Below are 19,555 nucleotides of genomic sequence, written 5' to 3'. Positions count from 1 at the left end.
AAAGATTTTTATATTCATACCCCCTGCTCCATTTTTAGACCATGACAGAATCCTGGATTTGATCTTTGTTTCGAAGCCATTTCTTAGTCTTAGAATCAAGACTCTGAGAACCATCAAGTTTTGTTGATTCCTTTCTGTTCAGCTGTTCCCTGAGTTGATCTCTAGTCATCATATTTTACTATAAGAAGCAGAAAGAAAGCAGACAGTGCCTTCAACACTTTGTTTGGAAATCTACTTGTCTAGTTCATTTGGTTCAGTAGGAGTATTTCCTATGTCCTGCTTCAGAAGGTGATAATATGGCTAAGCTTTCTGCCACTACAGTCTTTTCAAGGCAGTTTAGGCTGCTTTAACATACTCTTCAAAATCTTCCCTGCTTTCATTCCAGCCTGATTCCAGACTTCCCCGTTTTCCTATATTTATTACAGCTGGGCTGGGCTGGGCTGAGTTACTAGTCGTGTCCGACTCTTTGCAACCCCATGGACTGCACCCCGCCAGGCTTCTCTGTCTATGGGATTCTCCAGGCAAGAATACTAGAGTGGGTTGCCATGCCCTCCTCCAGAGGATCTTCCCAACCCAGGGACTGAACCCAGGTCTCCCACATTGCAGGCAGATTTTTTACCGTCTGAGCCACCAGGGAATCCTCCCTTTCTATTGTATAATAAATTACTACCAGAACGTACCAACTTAAAATAAGAAATACTTACAGATTACAGTATCTGTAGGTCTGTTTAGCTGGATACCTCTGACTCAAGATGTCTCACAAAGCCAAAAAGTAAGGTTGTAGCTACAGCTGCAGTCACACACATGCTCAATTGGCAAAGGTCTGTTCCAAGGCCACTCATAACTGTTGACTGAATGCAGGAGATCCACTTCCAACTCGGCAGGCCTCATGTCCTTGCTGGCTATTGGCCACAAACAGCAGTTTCTTGTGATACGGGCCTCTCCGTAGGACCACATACAACATTGTGGCTTGGCTTTCAAGAGCAAGAGGACCAAAGAGATGCCAGTCACAGGGTTTTCTAAACCAATCTTAGAAGTGACATCCCATCACTTTTGTTGTATCCTGCTTGTTAGAAGTGAGTCTCTAGATGCAGTGCCCATTCAAGGGAAAAGGTTATAGAAGTCCATGAGGAAGGGATCAATGGGGCTTATCTTAGAGCCTGCCTACCATAGTAGTAAAGAGCTTTTGAGGAGTATACTTTTGAAAAGGAAGGAGGTGGGGGGGGGTAGCTAAAGAAAGCTGTACAATTCTGTAAAATCTAATTCTAGTTTTTGAATGGTCTACCACAATTACTAGAAAATTTTAAGAAGGGTTAAAGATGAGTTTGAGTTCTTACAGAAGATTGTATAGGCAAATCTTAAATCTATCTGGTAAGAATTTTAGGAGGAGTAATCTGCAAGCAGATTATTAATAATCTGCCTGCCTTCAGGAGCTGAGCATCTGAAGGCAGGGAACACAAGAGGCGTTATCAGTAATAGAGATAGAGATGTTAGATGCTTCTTGATTTGGTGACCAGACCGTAAGAATAGAGTAAAATTTCAGAAAACATTCTGAAAACAAAGATAAAATTTTGAATGACTTGATAAATGAGAGAAATGAATATATGTCTTGAGCCATACATCATGTTGGATGTTTTACATATTTTATTTCTTTGAATCCTCTCAATACCTATGAGATTGGCATTTTTCACACCATTTTATAGAAGAAAAGATCACAGAAGACACAAGCTAAATGACTTGCCCACTATCATACAACAGTGGTATTGCTTTTTCTCTCATGGGGCCCTCCCTGGTCTCTCCAGCTCCCAAGCCGTGCTGTTTTTTGTTGTACTGTTCTGTGGCATTGTCTTGGAGAAACTGAAGACAATAATCACAGTCCTGATGATTATCAGAGTCATCTAGTCATTTAGCATATTCTAGGCACTGTGATTGGAGAAGGCAATGGCACCCCACTCTAGTACTCTTGCCTGGAAAATCCCATGGACAGAGGAGCCTGGTGGGCTGCAGTCCATGGGGTCGCAAAGAGTCAGACACGACCGAGCAACTTCCCTTTCACTTTTCACTTTCATGCATTGGAGAAGGAAATGGCAACCCACTCCAGTGTTCTTGCCTGGAGAATCCCAGGGACAGGGGAGCCTGGTGGGCTGCCATCTATGGGGTCGCACAGAGTCAGACGCAACTGAGGCGACTTAGCAGCAGCAGCAGCAGGCACTGTGATTAATACTTCAAATATATCACTACTAGAAATTCTCCCAACAACATTATGAGGAAGGTGTTATTATCCCCAGTGACATGAAAAGAGACCAAATGGCCCAACATTACAAAGCCTGGAGACACAGAAGTCAGCTGACAGAACACAGAAAGAGAGATGCCTTTTCAGGGACGGGGATGCTTTTGCTGAAAGTCATCTGGATGGTTGGTGCAGACTGAGGAGTTTAAAGTGTTAGTTTGAGGTCTTTCTCCTCCAGAGAAAAAGCAACTCTCTTCTGTCCTCCCACAGAACTGAGTCTGAAAATATATATAACCAAATTCAATTCCAGTAAACAAATTCCAACGAAAACTGCATAATTAAGGCTATTTTTATGATTAGCACCATTTAGTTTCCCTGAATTTACCAGAACAAACATTGCCTCAGCAAAAATGACTACTAATGGCTGAACCTAACAACAAGAGAAAATCCCCAGAAGGGTCATTGAGGCCCCAGCTGCAGCTGTGCTTTCACCGTATTTCTTACTTGAAAGCTGAGAATCAACAGGAAAATCAGGCTCTACCGTGCTGTGTAGATGGGGCTAAAACTATTAATTTATTCAGCAAACATTTATTCGGTGCCTACTACATGCCAAGCAGTGTGCGAGCCACACTGGAATTACAGGCATAGATTATACCTGGCATTCTCAAAGAATTTGCCGTTGAAAAAAATTGTTGGGAGAAGGCAGATTAAAAAACAGCCAAGTTTTATGGGTGAAGTACGGCACATCACAGAAACATTAAGAGTCTTAAAGAAGAGTCATTAAGAAGAGTCTTAAAGGCAGCAGCCTCATGGGACGTGCTAAGTAGATGGATATTCATTTGGACCATTAGGGAAGGAGGGGAGTCAATAAGTGAGGAGAATAGAGACCTGGAAGTTTGCTTGATCTTGGGTAGAAGCTAGTACCTACTCCAAAACTGAGAACACAAGAAGAGGAGCAAGTTAAGGAAGTGTAAAAGTTTCACTTCAAAAACGATGGTTTGCTTTTAAAAGATTTGTGTGGCCAGGGTTTCTAGGACATTATATTTGTGAGACCAAAAGCAAACAAATGTCTGGTTACAAGACTTGGTGAAGCTTTACCCTCTTGCTAATGTGGTATAAGTACCGTCACCAGCAGCAGCGGTCACTTATTTTGAGTATCTGCCATGTGCCTGCCCTTGTATTGAATATTCTGCAGGCACCATCTAACTAAATGTCATGAAAACCTTGTTACTCTAAGGAACTATTTTTATCCTCACTTTATGGATATGAAAGTGAAACTTAGATCTGAAAAGTAATTTGCCAACAAGAGCTGAGACTTGAAGCCAGGCCCAAGTAATTTCAAAACCAAGTTTCTTTAATTGGTCTTTGCTATAACAGATACTGTCTGTTCCTTTGTAAAAACTATACTGAGATCTACAGCCCTCCTGAGTATTCAAGGCTCTAATATGTCCACATGCTTCTGGTCCCTCTAGAATCACCAGAAGAGGCAGAATCCTGTCAGTTGTACTTAATATTGTAATTATGAATCTTAATAAAATATTAAATCCTCCAATGGAATATGAGTATAACAGAAGTTGTGTCTATGAAAGCAGATGAAATTCTTTGTAGAGATTCAGAGAAGACTGGTAGCTCAATAAAACTAGATTGAAAAGGTAATGCAAAAGAGAAAAGCTACAAAAATCTAGAGGAATTTCATACTTATTTTGCCTTGCAAGTATCTTATTCATCCATTTTAAGACAGTGCATTAATTCTTTGGTGTATATGCTCTGGTTCTGGTTTATATAACAAGGAGTACATGAAACATCAGTCAGCATACCTGTGAGCCAAACCTTTTGAAGGAGACTTCTGTGCTCTTTCCCAGGGTGAGCATACTATGAGAGAAAAGAAGAGGACAAGAACTTTGGAGCTCACTACAGGCAGGCACAAGTCTTCAAAGTGAACTGAATGATAAGGTTCAAAGATGCAGAGAGTGAATCTCAACACAACAGGATTATGCACCAGGGCTTTTGGTTGGAGAGAAATGAAAGGAATGTGTTTCCATTTATTTTCTACAAAGCTTTAGTTCTGTAGACGGCAAACTGCATAGCATAGAAGAAAGAGCTTGGGCCATGGGCTATGTTAAATATGTAGCCTCAGGAACATAACTAATTGACCTTGAGGAAAGTTTCTGAGCCTCAGTTTCCTCACGTTAACATGGTATAGTAATATCAGACAGTTTTTAAAGAATGTACAGTGTTGGGCACATAGTAAGTTACAAAAAAAGTCACTATTCTTTTTTTTACCCTTTTGGGAGGCTATTTAAAAGTATCAGATGTTAGTCAAGAAGGTAGATAAGATGATGAAATGGCAAGAACTATGCTTGCCTCATTGAAAGTGGATTTGCAAGTTGGGACAAAGAACTTTTAAGAGTTTCTGTTTACTTAAAAGATGTTGAGTATTTTCAGAATAAAGAGATAAAGAGAAGAAGGAACAGGATAACAATGGAAACACTTTGTTGTAGCAGTTTTGGGGGGTACAACATTGTCCACTTTCCTCTGTAAATGTCAAATTCAATCCAATTTAATTTTGAGATTTATGAAATTCTGTATCAGTCCATGTAATTTATATTATTTGCTGACTAACCAGAAAAGTAATTTCCATTTTCCAACAAGATAAAAGAATTAGAAGACTATGTAACTTTTAAACTTCCAGGTGTTTATGGGGTTCTCTAGTAAACCCACACTTTATTCTAAAGCCTGTTTAGGATGGGAGTGATAAATAACGAGAGAGAACGGCAACATGTTTTAAAACACTATATCTAGAGTTTCCGATAAATAATAGTATAATAAAGACAGTAAAATGCACATCTTGTCCTCAGGATGCTTGAGATTAATTAGAGAAAACACTAGTAAATGGAAAAATGAAATGAAAGATAACAAATTTTAACAGAATTGCAGGCAGTTTGGGTATTAAGAAGGAGACCAGCAAAGTAAAAAAAAAAAAAAATCAAAACAATTCTTAGTGACTTACATTTATGAAAATAATTTTGATGACTGAAATGGATAACAAAGCCAGAATTGTACTTAGAGGTGAGAATTGCATATATTGTAGAAACCCTAATCCTGTTATTCACTAAAAGGAGTGTTAAAAAATTAATGTGATCTAACGCTGCCTTCTCATCAAATGACTTTACAGGGTATTTTCTTGATATGATTGAAAACTTCCTAGCAGGTTATAGATATTACCAAGTAAATGCAATTGGCATTCTTGGATTCATTTTTAAAAAAATATTTTTCAAGATCCTGTTATAGGTTAGGTCTCTTCCTAGGCACATATTTATGTTCATTCCCTTAGACATGGTGAAGTGAAGTGAAGTCGCTCAGTCATGCCCAACTCTTTGCGACCCCATGGACAGTAGCCTGCACCAAGCTCCTCCGTCCATGGGATTTTCTAGGCAAGAGTGCTGGAGTGGGTTGCTGTTTCCTCAAGCTCTTAAAGGAAAATCAAATCATTCAACTCTTAGGTTTAAAAAGTGCTGTGCCATCATCAGACCTTAAATTTAACTTCAGATTTTATTGAGTTATTCATGATGTTTATCAAATTGATATGATATAGAAGTGAATGTTATATACCTAGCTTAGGCCTTTATAATTGCTCATAGTTGTAACTACAGGGTTAAGAATAAGTGCAGAGTTTTATGTCTCTAAATCAGAACTTTCAGCAAGGTATCTTGAGATCATGTACTTGCCAGTCTTGCTACATTTCTGTTCATTAACATCACTGGGATTCATCAAGTACTTATTAGTTCTAAAAATATGTATAAACAGAAGATGAATTAATGTACAGAATCACACACACACACACACACACACACACACACACACAGACACACACACACACAAAACAGGTCTGGAATTAGAGTCCTTTTAAGGTTTGTAGGAACTAATCATACCACAAGTGGAAGCTCTCTGGGAACAACCAGCCCCCAACTGTTCAGCTACCTTCCCTCCCAGCGCCATTGACACTTAGAATGATGTTTACAGTTCAGATCATTTCAGACTGGTTTCTAAAGACTCCTAGGATTCCCAGTGCTAATAAACTATACAGTTTCAACATGCAGGCCAGCCACTGCTTTCCCTTTCAGTCAAGGCGTCTCTGATTTTTTTTTGTAGGGGAAACAGGGAGTTCTAATGTGTAACCCAGTGTGGAAAGCCACTGCTCTGTACGAAATATCCTGTGCTTACTTGCATACACAAATGCCACCAAAGTCAAAGTCTTCACGATAATAGTCTCTGTGTGTGGAAGAAGAGTCTGAGTATGCTGTGTCATCCTTGTTGTTCATCATGCTCAGTGGCCTCCAGGAATTGTGTGTACATCTGGACATTGCAATTTAAGAGAGAAATTTGAGAACCTGGAGAGATGTCAGTGTACAGGCAGAAAGACAATTACAGAGAATGAGACCTAGGAGGAAATTGCAGTTATTTTACTTTGAAAGAGAGACTTCAGAATGGCAATAATAATGATCTTTCAGAAATTAGGAATTATTACACTGAAGCTAATGACTGGATTTCCTTCATTTGCAAAGAGTCAAGTAAATATGGTTTCAGGTTTAGCAAAAACAATTTAGTGTAGAACCAAAAGATAAAATAGCAATAGGATACTAAGCTTCTTTTAATCAAAGAAATAGATCACTCGGTACACTATGAAATGTTTTAAAGGCAATATGAATTCTTATCTGCTTTATGTATTAAATGTAATACTACCTGAAGGAACAGGAGTGAATTAAAGAAACTTTGTTTTTCAAGCCTGTGAATCAGTGATTTATCTTCAAATTAAATCAGAAGGTATAGATCTCAAACAATTAACCTGGTGCTGCCAGGAAAGGAGCCACTTTCTAATCATGTTAAGGAACTTAGTGGTGAGGAAGAATGTATATTCCAGGGCTCATGAACTCAGATACCTACTGGGGCCCAGGGGTATCGTGAAGCAGTGATGCTAACAGCTTGGTATAATGAATTATGGAACATGTGGTGTATTAGAGAGTGTGTGGCCCCTGTAAATGAACAGCCGCTGCTGACTCTGACCAGTGGTTCTTATGGCATAATGTGCCTATATTGTCAGATCTTTGGTTTAATCAAAAAAAAAAGAAAAACAGGAAACTAGAATCTTAGGTGACATTTTTTTTTAAACGTCGTCAAAATGCTCACATTTATCAAAGTAGTGCTAAACAGGCAAAGCAATGTATCCATGTGGGCTGTAAGTTAGAAACTTTTGGTTTACTGTTTAGGTCACTAGTTAACCACCATATTAGTTAAACAAGCAAATGAAGCAGAGTTGATTGAACTCTAAAGCTTAGGAGAATGAATCTATCAGACATTTTTGGTAAGGCTTAAATAAGGTCCCTTCCAGCTCTGAATCTTTTGACCTACCATTTCTTCTTCTCTGCTGTCAATATTGGGTGACTTAATGCATTACAGGTAGTAGGAATTTAAAGGAATTACTTATTTCTTTTAGCAATGTAATTTTCTTTAGTAAAACCATCAAATACTTATATTTAAAATAGTTTGTTGCTTCACTAAAGATACTGCTGATGCTGTTAGATTTTTAGAAATGCACTTACATACGTCACAGACCTGTCACTTTGGATCTTTGAACTAACATTTGTAACCGTAGCTGCATGAGGCATGCTTGACTCAAAAGCCTACTTATACTTTTACCACTTGGTGACATATTTTATTTCTCCTTTATAAAATATTTTAAAAATAGCCCACCTCCACATGAGTAATAACAGCTGGATTTCTGAAGTTCCCTTCCTTTTAGACAGGAGAATATGCCACAGATGAAGAGGAGGACGAGGTAGGGCCTGTTCTTCCTGGAGGCGACATGGCCATTGAGGTCTTTGAGCTGCCTGAGAATGAGGACGTGTTTTCCCCCTCAGACCTGGATACAAGCAAGCTCAGTCACAAGTTCAAAGAGGTAAGTTGCTGATCAGCAAAATATTTTTCTCTACCTGTCCATTTCATTATTAAGTATATACTTTTGTTAGAAAAATATATTAAGAATAATCAGTTTTCAAAAGAATGCCTTTCAGTTACAGATTGTCCAGAATCTCATTGAATTTCAAGGCAAAAGTTAAGTAGATCTCATTATATAGTCATTAATTTAAATGCATTAAATTAATACAATCATTATTTGTCATGGTGACAGTTTCTAACTTGTCTGTTCCATAATTTCAAGCTACAGCTTTAATTTGCATTTTTTGGTGATAAGTTCAGGTTGTACGTTTAAAGCTTTATGAAAGTTTCGGGACCTGGTTTCCTCAAAGGCAGTGATTGCTAAAAAGAGTTTGTTTGTTTTTCCTAAACTAGACAAGATTCCAGCAGGGATTAGATGGTATTCCCAAGTGGCTTAATTGAAGAAAGTTCAATTTCTTGAAAAAGTTCAAGGAAAAAAAACCACTTTTTAAAAAACTTTTGATTTTATCTTAGAATATGGTTGAATGAGTTAACAGAACTACCAAGTGATATCACAGCGCACAGGGACCAGCAGCAGCAGAAGCTGATGCCATCTTTTGACTTAATAGGTGAAGAGGGAAAGAGATAACCTACTTTTGAAGGCAGGCCATTCCCCATCTGCAGCTTTGTAAGATGCAGCCACTGCTAAAAACTATAACTTTGGAGTGAGGGTGATAATATACCAAGACCCTCCTCTCCTCTGGCTGATGCCACCCTATCAGCCTAATCCAGGTAGGATAGCCTGGGCAATTCAGGCCTGAGGCAGGAGCTGTCAGAAATGGGCCAGGGTCCCCAGGGAGTGAAGGGAATGTAGATAACCACAAAACTCTTCTTCCAGATTAACTTCTCAGAACCTCAGCATGTAAAACATAAACAGTGATGAATGTGTCCCCAGGCATTTCACTCTCTGTTGTTGTGTGGAACTTCCTCCATTGTTGAAAACAAATATGTCATTATTTACAACCTCCCTGCAATAAATAACTCTGAAGCACTGAGGCTTGAAAACCACTGTTCTGTGGTTACAAGTCTCTCGGGGACTTGACCCCACTTGGAGAGCATATTTTCCTATTCAAGAAAAACAAGGTTGATAATTACAGATTTCTAATATCTAATTTTGATGTGTTAGAAACAGGGACTTAAAAAAAATTATTTATTTATGGCTGTGCTGGGTCTTCGTTACTGCACGCAGGCTTTCTCTAGTTCTGGCAAGGGGGGCTACTCGCTCATGAGGACGCGTGAGCTGCTCATTGCAATGGCTTCTCTCGTTGCAGAGCAGGGCTTTAGGGCGCCTGGGCTCAGTAGTTGCTGCTCTTGGGCTTAGTTGCTCCACGGCAGGTGGGATCTTCTGGGACCAGGGATGGAACAGGCCTCCTCTGCATTGCAAGGCAGATTCTGAACCACTGGATGACCAGGGAAGCCCAACAGAGATGTTTATATGTTCTCATGTTATACCTAAGACACCTACTATATTGACTTACCTTTTTAATTCCTCGTGACAAATTTGTGAGGCCAGTATCAAAGTGAATGTACTTTTCAAATATAAGTTTTTATTAAAAAAAAAAAACTTATGTTCATTATAGGATTTTGGAAAGTACAGATTTGTATAAATGTGCAAAAAATCATTCATGATCCCAATATTGTGGTATTTGATATTATAGGATATATGCTATGTTAAACTCCTGCTCTTGATACTAAAAACTGTATTTTTAGGATCTTCCCATGTCATCAGATATTTTTCCAAAAATGATACTTATTTACTGTTTATCTTATGGATCTTATATGATTTACTTCACCCCTTGGTTTGGAACAGTTCCTCTGTTGCCAGTTCTTTTAAAATTATTAAAAATTATAATAAATATTACATTTTCCTTAGGATAATTTCTTACAGTGGAATTATTAGATTGCAGAGTATGAGTATTTGAGGGACTTGTACTTAGTACCGAGTTGCCACCAGCATGGTTTTTTTCTTGGTAGTATAGAAATTTGTTATGTCTTCCAATGAATGTGTTTGGAATGCTCTTCCACCTGTTATCATTAGTCAGATTGAACCATTTCCATTTATATAGTTCACAGAGTCAGTCAAGCAGAATGCATGGGTTTTCCAGACGATGTATGACTATTCCTAGTTCTAAATCAGACGCAAACATCTTGGTGACAATGAAGTATACTGTTATATAATGAGCAGAATTCTCTTACAGTAGAATAGCAATGCCTATCTTAGGACCATTTACTATAAAGGCTTTCTAGATTAACTGATATCTTCAAAGAACAATGCAGAGAGGTGGTCAAGTGGAAGTGGTATAATCTGTTTCTCCTCAGCTCTGATGTGGCCTAAAATTACATATTATCTGGAGAGCAGATGAACTGTCTGTTCTTTAAAAAGTCTTCCTTGAATATTGTGACTCTCAATCTGACTTTGAGGCAGTGAGAACAAGGTTGTGTTCCCTGGAAAAGTCTATTGTGTAACTTACATGTTGCCAGGTGAGTATGATCCCTGCTCTTTGCAAGATAATTGAGCTGGAATTAGAATACATGTTTTTTGTTTGTTTGTTTTTGTTTTTTAATGGAAGTTAAAGAGCTTAAAAAGCAGAAATAGTAAATAAAGGTTATAGCCTCCATTTTCTGAATTGAGCCAAGTACTCAATACTCCATAAATATTGTTTGAAATGGACTCCATTGTGCAGATAACTACATGATCTACACTGGGGGTCAGCAAACTATGGCCCATTGGCCAAATCTGATCCACTGCTTTTTTTATAAATAAAGTTTTACTCAAACACAGCCATAGACATTCCTTTATATGTTGTTATTTATTATTGTCTATTTGTTTGTGGCTGTTGTCATTCTACAGCAGTAAAGCTAACTAATTGCACGGAAACCATGTAACCTCTAAATCTTAAAGTGCTATTTGCACTTTTACAGAAAATGATTGCTAACATTGGTGTAGACTGCTCTGTGATCTGGAACCATTCTTTGTAACACGGCTGATTTAGTTTTCGCTTGAGTAACCAAATCTGCATTTTTAATTTTGGCTTTTAAGAATTGAACGTTTGTCACCACCTCTAAAACAGGCAAATACTGTGTCATTTCACTTAAAACCCTTTTATTCTCTTCTGTTTTGTGTTTAACATATGAATATATTCATTTGTTCAGGGGTTTACCACAGAGTATCAGCTGCCTGGCCCTCTGGCACAGGATTTGTGTCCTGTACGCTGCCACCGCCACAGCTTCAAACTTCTTTATGTGACTAACATAACATTCCCAAAATTATGCACAGAATCTGGGATGGAGGTGGAGAGTCATTTTGTGTTGGAGTCTAAAAAAAGTCTCATATTACAGAAAGAGTTCTCTTAATTATATTATTTCAACCAAAAGTATACATTATATTGTTTGGGCAAAGTGATTATACTAACATTCTCACAATCATTCCTATTTTTAGCCTATTATATATCTTGCAACTGAACCCTAACCTCCTCTATTTTCTGTTGAATATTTTATCCATAGTTCTTGGGATATACTTAGTGGTTAAATATTTGGTGAATGAATGGAATCAAACATATACTAGAATTTGTTGTATAATACAAGACAGCTATTTAATTTCCCAAATAGTTGACAAGGGGGCTAGCACATTTATTAAATGCTCAGTTAACCATTTCCTTCTGGTTGGAAGGCCAGCATTATTATCTGCAGTATTTGTCTTTACACTCTGGACTGCCTTTGACCTTCATATTCTGTTTCATTTTCTCATTAACCTTTGGTGCAGTAATGTTAGAACATATATAAAACATTAATGAAATAAATCAGATCCACCTAACTCTTCTCTTCAAAAATTCCTTTGCTTTTCAAGTTGTTCAAGAAAACATTTGAATCATTTTAACTCCCTTGAAGAAAGTTCTCTGCATTTTTTATTGTAATTTCGTTAAACTAGTAAATTAACTTGCAAGAAACTGGCATTTTTATCGCATTGACTCTTTTAATCCAAGTTCATGGAACATATCTGTTCAGTTAAAGTCTCTTTCTGACCCTCCCTCAAATTCCATGGTCCCAACTATTATGTAAGTGTCACCTGTACGTGATAGAAAGTCTTAACCAGAGTGGATTAATCAAAAGCTGCCACAAAGGTTCGCTCCAATATAAGTGAAGAAGTCGTCTTCATTTTCCTATTTTCAGAAATGACTTTTATAAAAGAGACTTAATGACTTTCATAAGATCAAAATTTGTGTTCCCTGAAAGTTTGTTATTACTCAGCTATAAAACCATATGTGCGTTTGTGGAGGAAGATTTTTAGAAGACATTTTATAATAGCTATTACCCTTTTCAAGTTTTTCTTGGGCCAACTTTGGTATTTTGTATTTCTCAAGAAATTCATATATTTCCTCTAGGTATTCATATCTATTTACTTATATTTTTATAATATGGCTTTAAAATAGTGAAATCTTTAGTAGCTATAACTAGCTACCTTTTTCATTCTTTTTTTCTTTTGCTTTGAACATGCTCAATTTTTTCTTAGTTATTTTCTAGAATTTATCTGTCAAGTTAGCTTTACATTTCCATTTTTTATTTTTAAATTTAAAAATACTTTTTTTTTTCCTACCAATATCTTTATTTTTTCTCACCAATATCTTTATCTTTCCTCCTGTTTTATTTTTTGGTACTTATCAGTTGCATTCAATACATTTATTTTTCTGATAACCCTTATATTTTGATGTCTATTTAAAGCTATAATTTTTTTCCTGAATATTGCTTTAGCTATATGCAACTTTTCTCTTTAACACAAGAATCATTTACTGGTATATTCTACTTTCCACACCTATCTACTTTATTTTGCTATCATTTTGTTATTGAGTTCTAATTTTATGACACTTCAGAAAACATATTCTGTATAGTAGCTATTTTGAATTTTCAAGACTTCTTTTGCAGCTTAACTCATAAATAGTTGTATTTAAATATTCCTTATGTATGTAAACATCACACATATTCTGTACTTTGATATGAAATTTATATAAGCATTAAATTTATATCGATAAGATTAATAATACAAACATACAAATGTCTTCTCTGTAGCATGGCTTAGATTTCGTGGTTTGATGTACCAATTCTGAAAAGTATAAGTTAAAATCATCAGCTACAGTTTCTTTCTTCCTATAATTATAGCAGTTGCAGTTTTATATATTTAAAGGCAATGACAAAGAATGCTCAAACTACCGCACAATTGGACTCATCTCACACGCTAGTAAAGTAATGCTCAAAATTCTCCAAGCCAGGCTTTAGCAATCCGTGAACCATGAACTTCCAGATGTTCAAGCTGGTTTCAGAAAAGGCAGAGGAACCAGAAATCAAATTGCCAACATCCACTGGATCATGAAAAAAGCAAAAGAGTTCCAGAAAAACATCTATTTCTGCTTTATTGACTACGCCAAAGCCTTTGACTGTGTGGATCACAATAAACTGTGGAAAATTCTGAAAGAGATGAGAATACCAGACCACCTGACCTGCCTCTTGAGAAATCTGTATGCAGGTCAGGAAGCAACAGTTAGAACTGGACATGGAACAATAGACTGGTTCCAACTAGGAAAAGGAGTATGTCAAGGCTGTATATTATCACCCTGCTTATTTAACTTATATGCAGAGTACATCATGAGAAACACTGGACTGGAAGAAACACAAGCTGGAATCAAGATTGCCGGGAGAAATATTAATAACCTCAGATATGCAGATGACACCACCCTTATGGCAAAAAGTGAAGAGAAACTAAAAAGCCTCTTGATGAAAGTGAAAGAGGAGAGTGAAAAAGCTGGCTTAAAGCTCAACATTCAGAAAACGAAGATCATGGCATCTGGTCCCATCACTTCATGGGAAATAGATGGGGAAACAGTGGAAACAGTGGCAGACTTTATTTTTGGGGGCTCCAAAACCACTGCAGATGGTGATTGCAGCCATGAAATTTAAAGATGCTTACTCCTTGGAAGGAAAGTTATGACCAACCTAGATAGCATATTGAAAAACAAAGACATTACTTTGCCAACAAAGGTCTGTCTAGTCAAGGCTATGGTTTTTCCTGTGGTCATGTATGGATGTGAGAGTTGGACTGTGAAGAAAACTGAGTGCCAAAGAATTGATGCATTTAAACTGTGGTATTGGAGAAGACTCTTGAGAGTCCCTTGGACTGCAAGGAGATCCAACCAGTCCATCCTAAAGGAGATCAGCCCTGGGTGTTCTTTGGAAGGAATGATGCTAAAGCTGAAACTCCAGGACTTTGGCCACCTCATGTGAAGAGTTGACTCATTGGAAAAGACTCTGATGCTGGGAGGCATTGGGGGCAGGAGGAAAGGGGACGACAGAGGATGAGATGGCTGGATGGCATCACAGACTCGATGGACATGAGTTTGGGTGAACTCTGGGAGTTGGTGATGGACAGGGAGGCCTGGCGTGCTGCGATTCATGGGGTCACAAAGAGTCGGACACATCTGAGCGACTGAACTGAACTGAACATATATGTTCAGGATTATTATAATTTTTCAGTTTATTCTAACATCTCTTTTTCTAATGACACATTTTACTACAAATTCTGCTTTGTTTGTAAAAATTCAGCACTGCCTTTCTTTGGGTTCATATTTGCTGCAGAGTATCTATTTCTTCCATCTCTTTATTTTCAACCATTCTGTTTCCTTTTCACAACTGTATTTCCTTTGGTCAACATATTCCTAAATCTTACTGTTGTACTACTCTAGGAGTCTCTGTCAGTTAATTGGTCAGTTTATCCCATTTATATTTAATTATTTTAATATTAGAACGTACATCTACCGCCTTATTTCATAATTTCCATGCTGCTTTTTGTTTTGTTTTTATCTCTTTACCTGCTTGCTGTTAGACATATCACTTCTTCATCAGCTGCTTAACAGTTACACCTGTTTATTCTCCTCTTCTTATCTGACAGTTACCCTCAAGTGGCTTTGACTCCGTCTTAGGGTATTTTCACCCAGCAACATGAAAGGCAGACCGGCAGCTATGTCTTTACCATTTAACAAAATAATAGCCTTCGCATGCATTCATCTACCTCTCCTCCCCTCTAGTATCAGCACAAGAATAATGATTAGCTGGTTTTACCATTTTAATTCACCACCTTTTCCCCTAAAGTTGTTGTTGCGCAAGCTAATTGCATACTGTAAGAGAAAAGTCTAATGACAACAGCCATTTGGATACTTGTATCACTTTAACTTTGTACTTTAAATTGTTTATCACAGTTTCTTAAAGTAGGTCTCCTTTCATTTTTTCCTTATCTGTTTTCCTGTTGTGTGTTTGCGTTTAGGTTTTCATTTTGGTCTGTGAATATTTTCTTTAGGTTTTAAATTTTTTTCAGTTTCTGCTTCTTTAGGAACTATTACCTTTTTGCCTGTCTTTTCTTCTCTGTTTTTGCCAATGTTAATGAGGAATTTTTCCCTTTTTGAAACCACAAATCCCGTTTCTGGACCTCCATCAGGAGGACATGTCTATGTGCCTAGTTTCCAGCCTGGCTGCTGCTTTCTCGCAGCCTCTCCTCTAAAGCAGTTCTCTGTACTAATGTGCGATGTCCAGATCTCTCCGTGCACTCGCTATAAGTTCAAGAAAGAAAAATTATTCCTTGCTCTCAAAGCACTTACTGGGACTGCCCCTGTCTATATTGCTGCACTTTGGAGTCTGGAGCTCTAAGTATGCAATGTGCCACTGTCAGCCACCTTCCTGATTTCTTTTTCTCATGTAGCAGTTGCTTTCTGAATGAACACAGAAGGCGGAGAGTGAGAGAGCCTGGTGTGAAGACGCTCCAGGAGAGACAGTAGAGTTTGCCTTCTTCCTCATTGATTAACTTGGTGTCTCACGCTGTTAAGTGAGAGAGGCACAAGGTACCTCGCTGTCTTTGGAGTAAAGATAGTGAAGCTTGGATAGATTTTTCTTAATTCAGCTTCATGACTCACATTCTAGTAACAGTTGTTTTTAGTTTCAGTATCAGTTTGGTTGTGAATTTTTCTTTCCTAATATGATTTCACTGGAAATGTAGTGGAAAGTAGGAAGAGGCTGAATCAGAAACTGCTGGCCAGGTGCCTGGTCAGTGGACCGTCAGCACTTCCCAACACCATTCTTTCTTGAGAGTCATTAGTATTAGCTCCCAGGAAAAACAGTTCTGCATTTATCTGGAGGAAAAAAAATGGAGTCTAAAAAGTATGTTATTTTGCCTACTTAAGTCATAGAAAATCTATAAAAAGTAATTTAGAAAAAGTTATTAATGCATTAGATAATAAAGTTACCTTTATGGAACTGTCCATTAATATGTCAAGAAGGTAGAAAATTGTTATGTACTTAACAATAAACAGATATTTATTTTAAAAGGAGCTGTAATTATAGGCTGTCACCTACATCCAGCACCATCACCATGAATAACCGGTTTATGAGTCACTTAGAGAGTGCCTTGGTAGACTATGTCACTCTATGCTGCATATACTGCAATTAGTGTTGCCATTCAAATTAGGTTATGACAGCATTCAGTCAGCTGGTTTCAACTAGTTTTGCATAGTCTATTCCATGAGAAGAACACTTTGGTTAATGTAAAGATAGGGACCATTTATAAACCTTTGAGCAGAAATTGTGAAGAAATATAGCATAGCTTAATTTTAATGGCACCAAAATACAGGCAAGAGCAGCCCTGATTTCTTCTTTTGCAGAACTTATGCTGTCATGGGTAAGACAGACTGCAATCACATGATCACAGATATAATTGTAAAAATTCTGATTTCAATGCTGAAACCACTTCATAAAGTTGTATGCAAATACCAGTTATAAGAACAAGCTTCCTAGGTGGCTTAGTTGTAAAGAATCAGCCTGCTAATGCAGGAGACTTGGGAGACATAGGTCGGGAGGATCCCCTGGGGTAGAAAATGGCAACCCACTCCAGTATTCTTGCCTAAGAATCCCGTGGGCAGAGGAGCCTGGCAGGCTACAGTTCATGGGGTCACAAAGAGTCGGGCTGAGCACACACACCACCACCAAAATAAGAACAGAGAATGTAAAATCTCCAGTACTAGAGAGCTCTTAAAATATTTCCTGCAAAGATAACATATTTCCTTTTTAGAGAAAAAATGATTTACGTGCCTGTACAAGATAAGTAAAGAATGCAGAAGTTCAGTCTTATAATGTTTATGCATAAAAATGTTTCTGTTTCCTGTGCAGTTATATTTGGATATATTGATTCAGTGATATGAGTACATGTTCTGTATCCATCTTTTTGAAAGAAATAAACAGAAAATGAACACAGCAGGTACGCCTGCAGAATGTTACATGAGAGCTGCTGTTCTTTGTAAGAGTGCATGTGTTTATTTGTACTGTAATCCTGGGGTGGATATCGATGGTATTGATGTTCAAGAGGACAGAAAAGATGAAAGAGATTGGCCTTATAGACATTGACCTGCAGTCCTTAACCTTTTCTTTTTCTTTATATCCTCTCTTCCCAAGTCGTCTCTCCAAACTTATATTCTCTGAAGCCCAAAAGTTCCAAAAGGTATTTCAGGTTCTGTATCTATTAAGCAGTTATGTAGAGCCCGCTCCCTGCAGCAAGCTGTTGTCTGCAAACCCTTACACCTGTACTTTGGAAAGGCTATTAAACATGGAAGGAGAACTGCTTTAGAATAAGAAAATTCAATTTTGTATGCACTGTGCTGCTTCTGTCAAGTCACTGTACCTCTCTGAAAAGCAGTTTCCTCTTCCTCATGACACGGAGGTATCCCAGCCCCCCACCGTGCCCACTTTGTCTGGGAGGCAAGGGTCCAAGTGTGGAGATATGACACAGAGGCCAAAGCTGCAGGTCATCTGGAGTTGCTGAGTTTTTCTCATGCCTCTGGAAACTTCTTTCAGGAGGTGGTGTTTATTAATCTCCTCGACGTAAGTGTTTCAAAGGTAGATTCTGTGTAGTGCTCATGTATCCTCAGTGCCGAGCACAGTGTCTGGCACATAGTCTCATTCAGTAAATGCAGGTTGAATAATGCCTGAGAAATTTCTAAGTTCAGTGACTAAAAGCAAATGATTGAACACCATGTTGTATGAGAATACTCGGACCCCAGAAGTGACCCATGGTTTCCAGATGGAGTCTTATTTTCTTACCTGAGAGATGACAGTGATCACATATGCCTCAGCATTTCCATGATGATCAGATGAAAAGTGTGTCCAAAGCTGGTTCCGATGAGGTACAGAGGAAGGGAGGAATGGGGTAGGTGGGGTCAGACCTGGGATAATTTCTTCACTACCGCCTCAGGGTTTCGTAATGATCAAATGAAAAGCGTGTCCCAAAGCTGATTCAGAGGAGGTGCAGAGGGAGGGATGGAGTAGGTGCAGTCAGACCTGCGGTAATTTCCTCCCCACCACCTGCCTCTGCTGGGGACTTGAAGAGCCTGTGTAACTTCTCTGAGCCTCTTTCCCTGTCTGAACAGTGAGGTTCACAGTGCCTGTCCTACCTCCCTCGCAGATCCATTCGCAGTGAGGAAGGAGGAGATAACAAACGAAAGGTTAAGGATGCTACAAATGTAAGAAATTTGGGGTTAGTGGAAAGGACTGTGGACTGGAATTTATAAAACCTGGCTTTGATACTTATGGCACCCCACTCCAGTACTCTTCGCCTGGAAAATCCCATGGACGGAGGAGCCTGGTGGGCTGCAGTCCACGGGGTCGCTAAGAGTTGGACACGACTGAGTGACTTCACTTTCACTTTTCACTTTCATGCGTTGGAGAAGGAAATGGCAACCCACTCCAGTGTTCTTGCCTGGAGAATCCCAGGGACGGGGGAGCCTGGTGGGCTGCCGTCTGTGGGGTTGCAGAGTCAGACACGACTGAAGCGACTTAGCAGCAGCAGTAGCAGCAGCAGCTCTGCAACTTAAGCTACTGAAACACAGTTTCTTCCTATATAAAATGAAAAAGTTCAGTTTATTTTTAATGCTTTTCCTTTTAATAGTGGTGGATTTCTAGACATTCTGTTAAGGTGCATGCAGGATTAAAATAATTACATAATAATCACATCATTTTAGGCTGTATGAGTATTAGGGAAGCCTTGCACTAAAACTTTTGTCCATCTTCTGAATCACGTCTGAATTCACAGACTTCATTCTGCTTTCCTATAGCTAAAGGAATGGGCTGTCCCGAGCAGCACTCTGAGCTTTGATCAGTGTTCTCGCCTTGCTGCTTTATGAGTTCAGTTCTCTTCTGTCATCTGTTTTGGTGAGATGGGAGGGGTAGGATAACTGAAAACCAGCCTGGCTGCTTCACAGTTTCCCCTTGGTTTGTCCCACACGTCACTTGATTAATCCAGTGTAT

At 38.4% G+C, this 19,555-nt stretch overlaps 1 protein-coding gene across 12 annotated transcripts in view; it reads left to right on the top strand.

Moving 5' to 3' along the window:
• Positions 1-19,555, top strand: part of PPP1R9A (protein phosphatase 1 regulatory subunit 9A) — a 343,573-nt gene that overhangs the window by 262,782 nt on the left and 61,236 nt on the right. For all 12 annotated transcript variants that reach the window (XM_018047402.1, XM_018047405.1, XM_018047398.1 and 9 more), the window contains one exon: positions 8,031-8,186. In XM_018047402.1, the coding sequence (XP_017902891.1) occupies positions 8,031-8,186 (156 nt within the window). The remainder of the gene's footprint in view (positions 1-8,030; positions 8,187-19,555) is intronic.

This window comes from Capra hircus, chromosome 4, assembly GCF_001704415.2.
Source record: "Capra hircus breed San Clemente chromosome 4, ASM170441v1, whole genome shotgun sequence".
NCBI classification, from domain to species: Eukaryota; Metazoa; Chordata; class Mammalia; order Artiodactyla; family Bovidae; genus Capra; species Capra hircus.
Note: the sequence above shows the minus strand (reverse complement) of the source record. Positions and strands in the feature narration are given on the sequence as shown.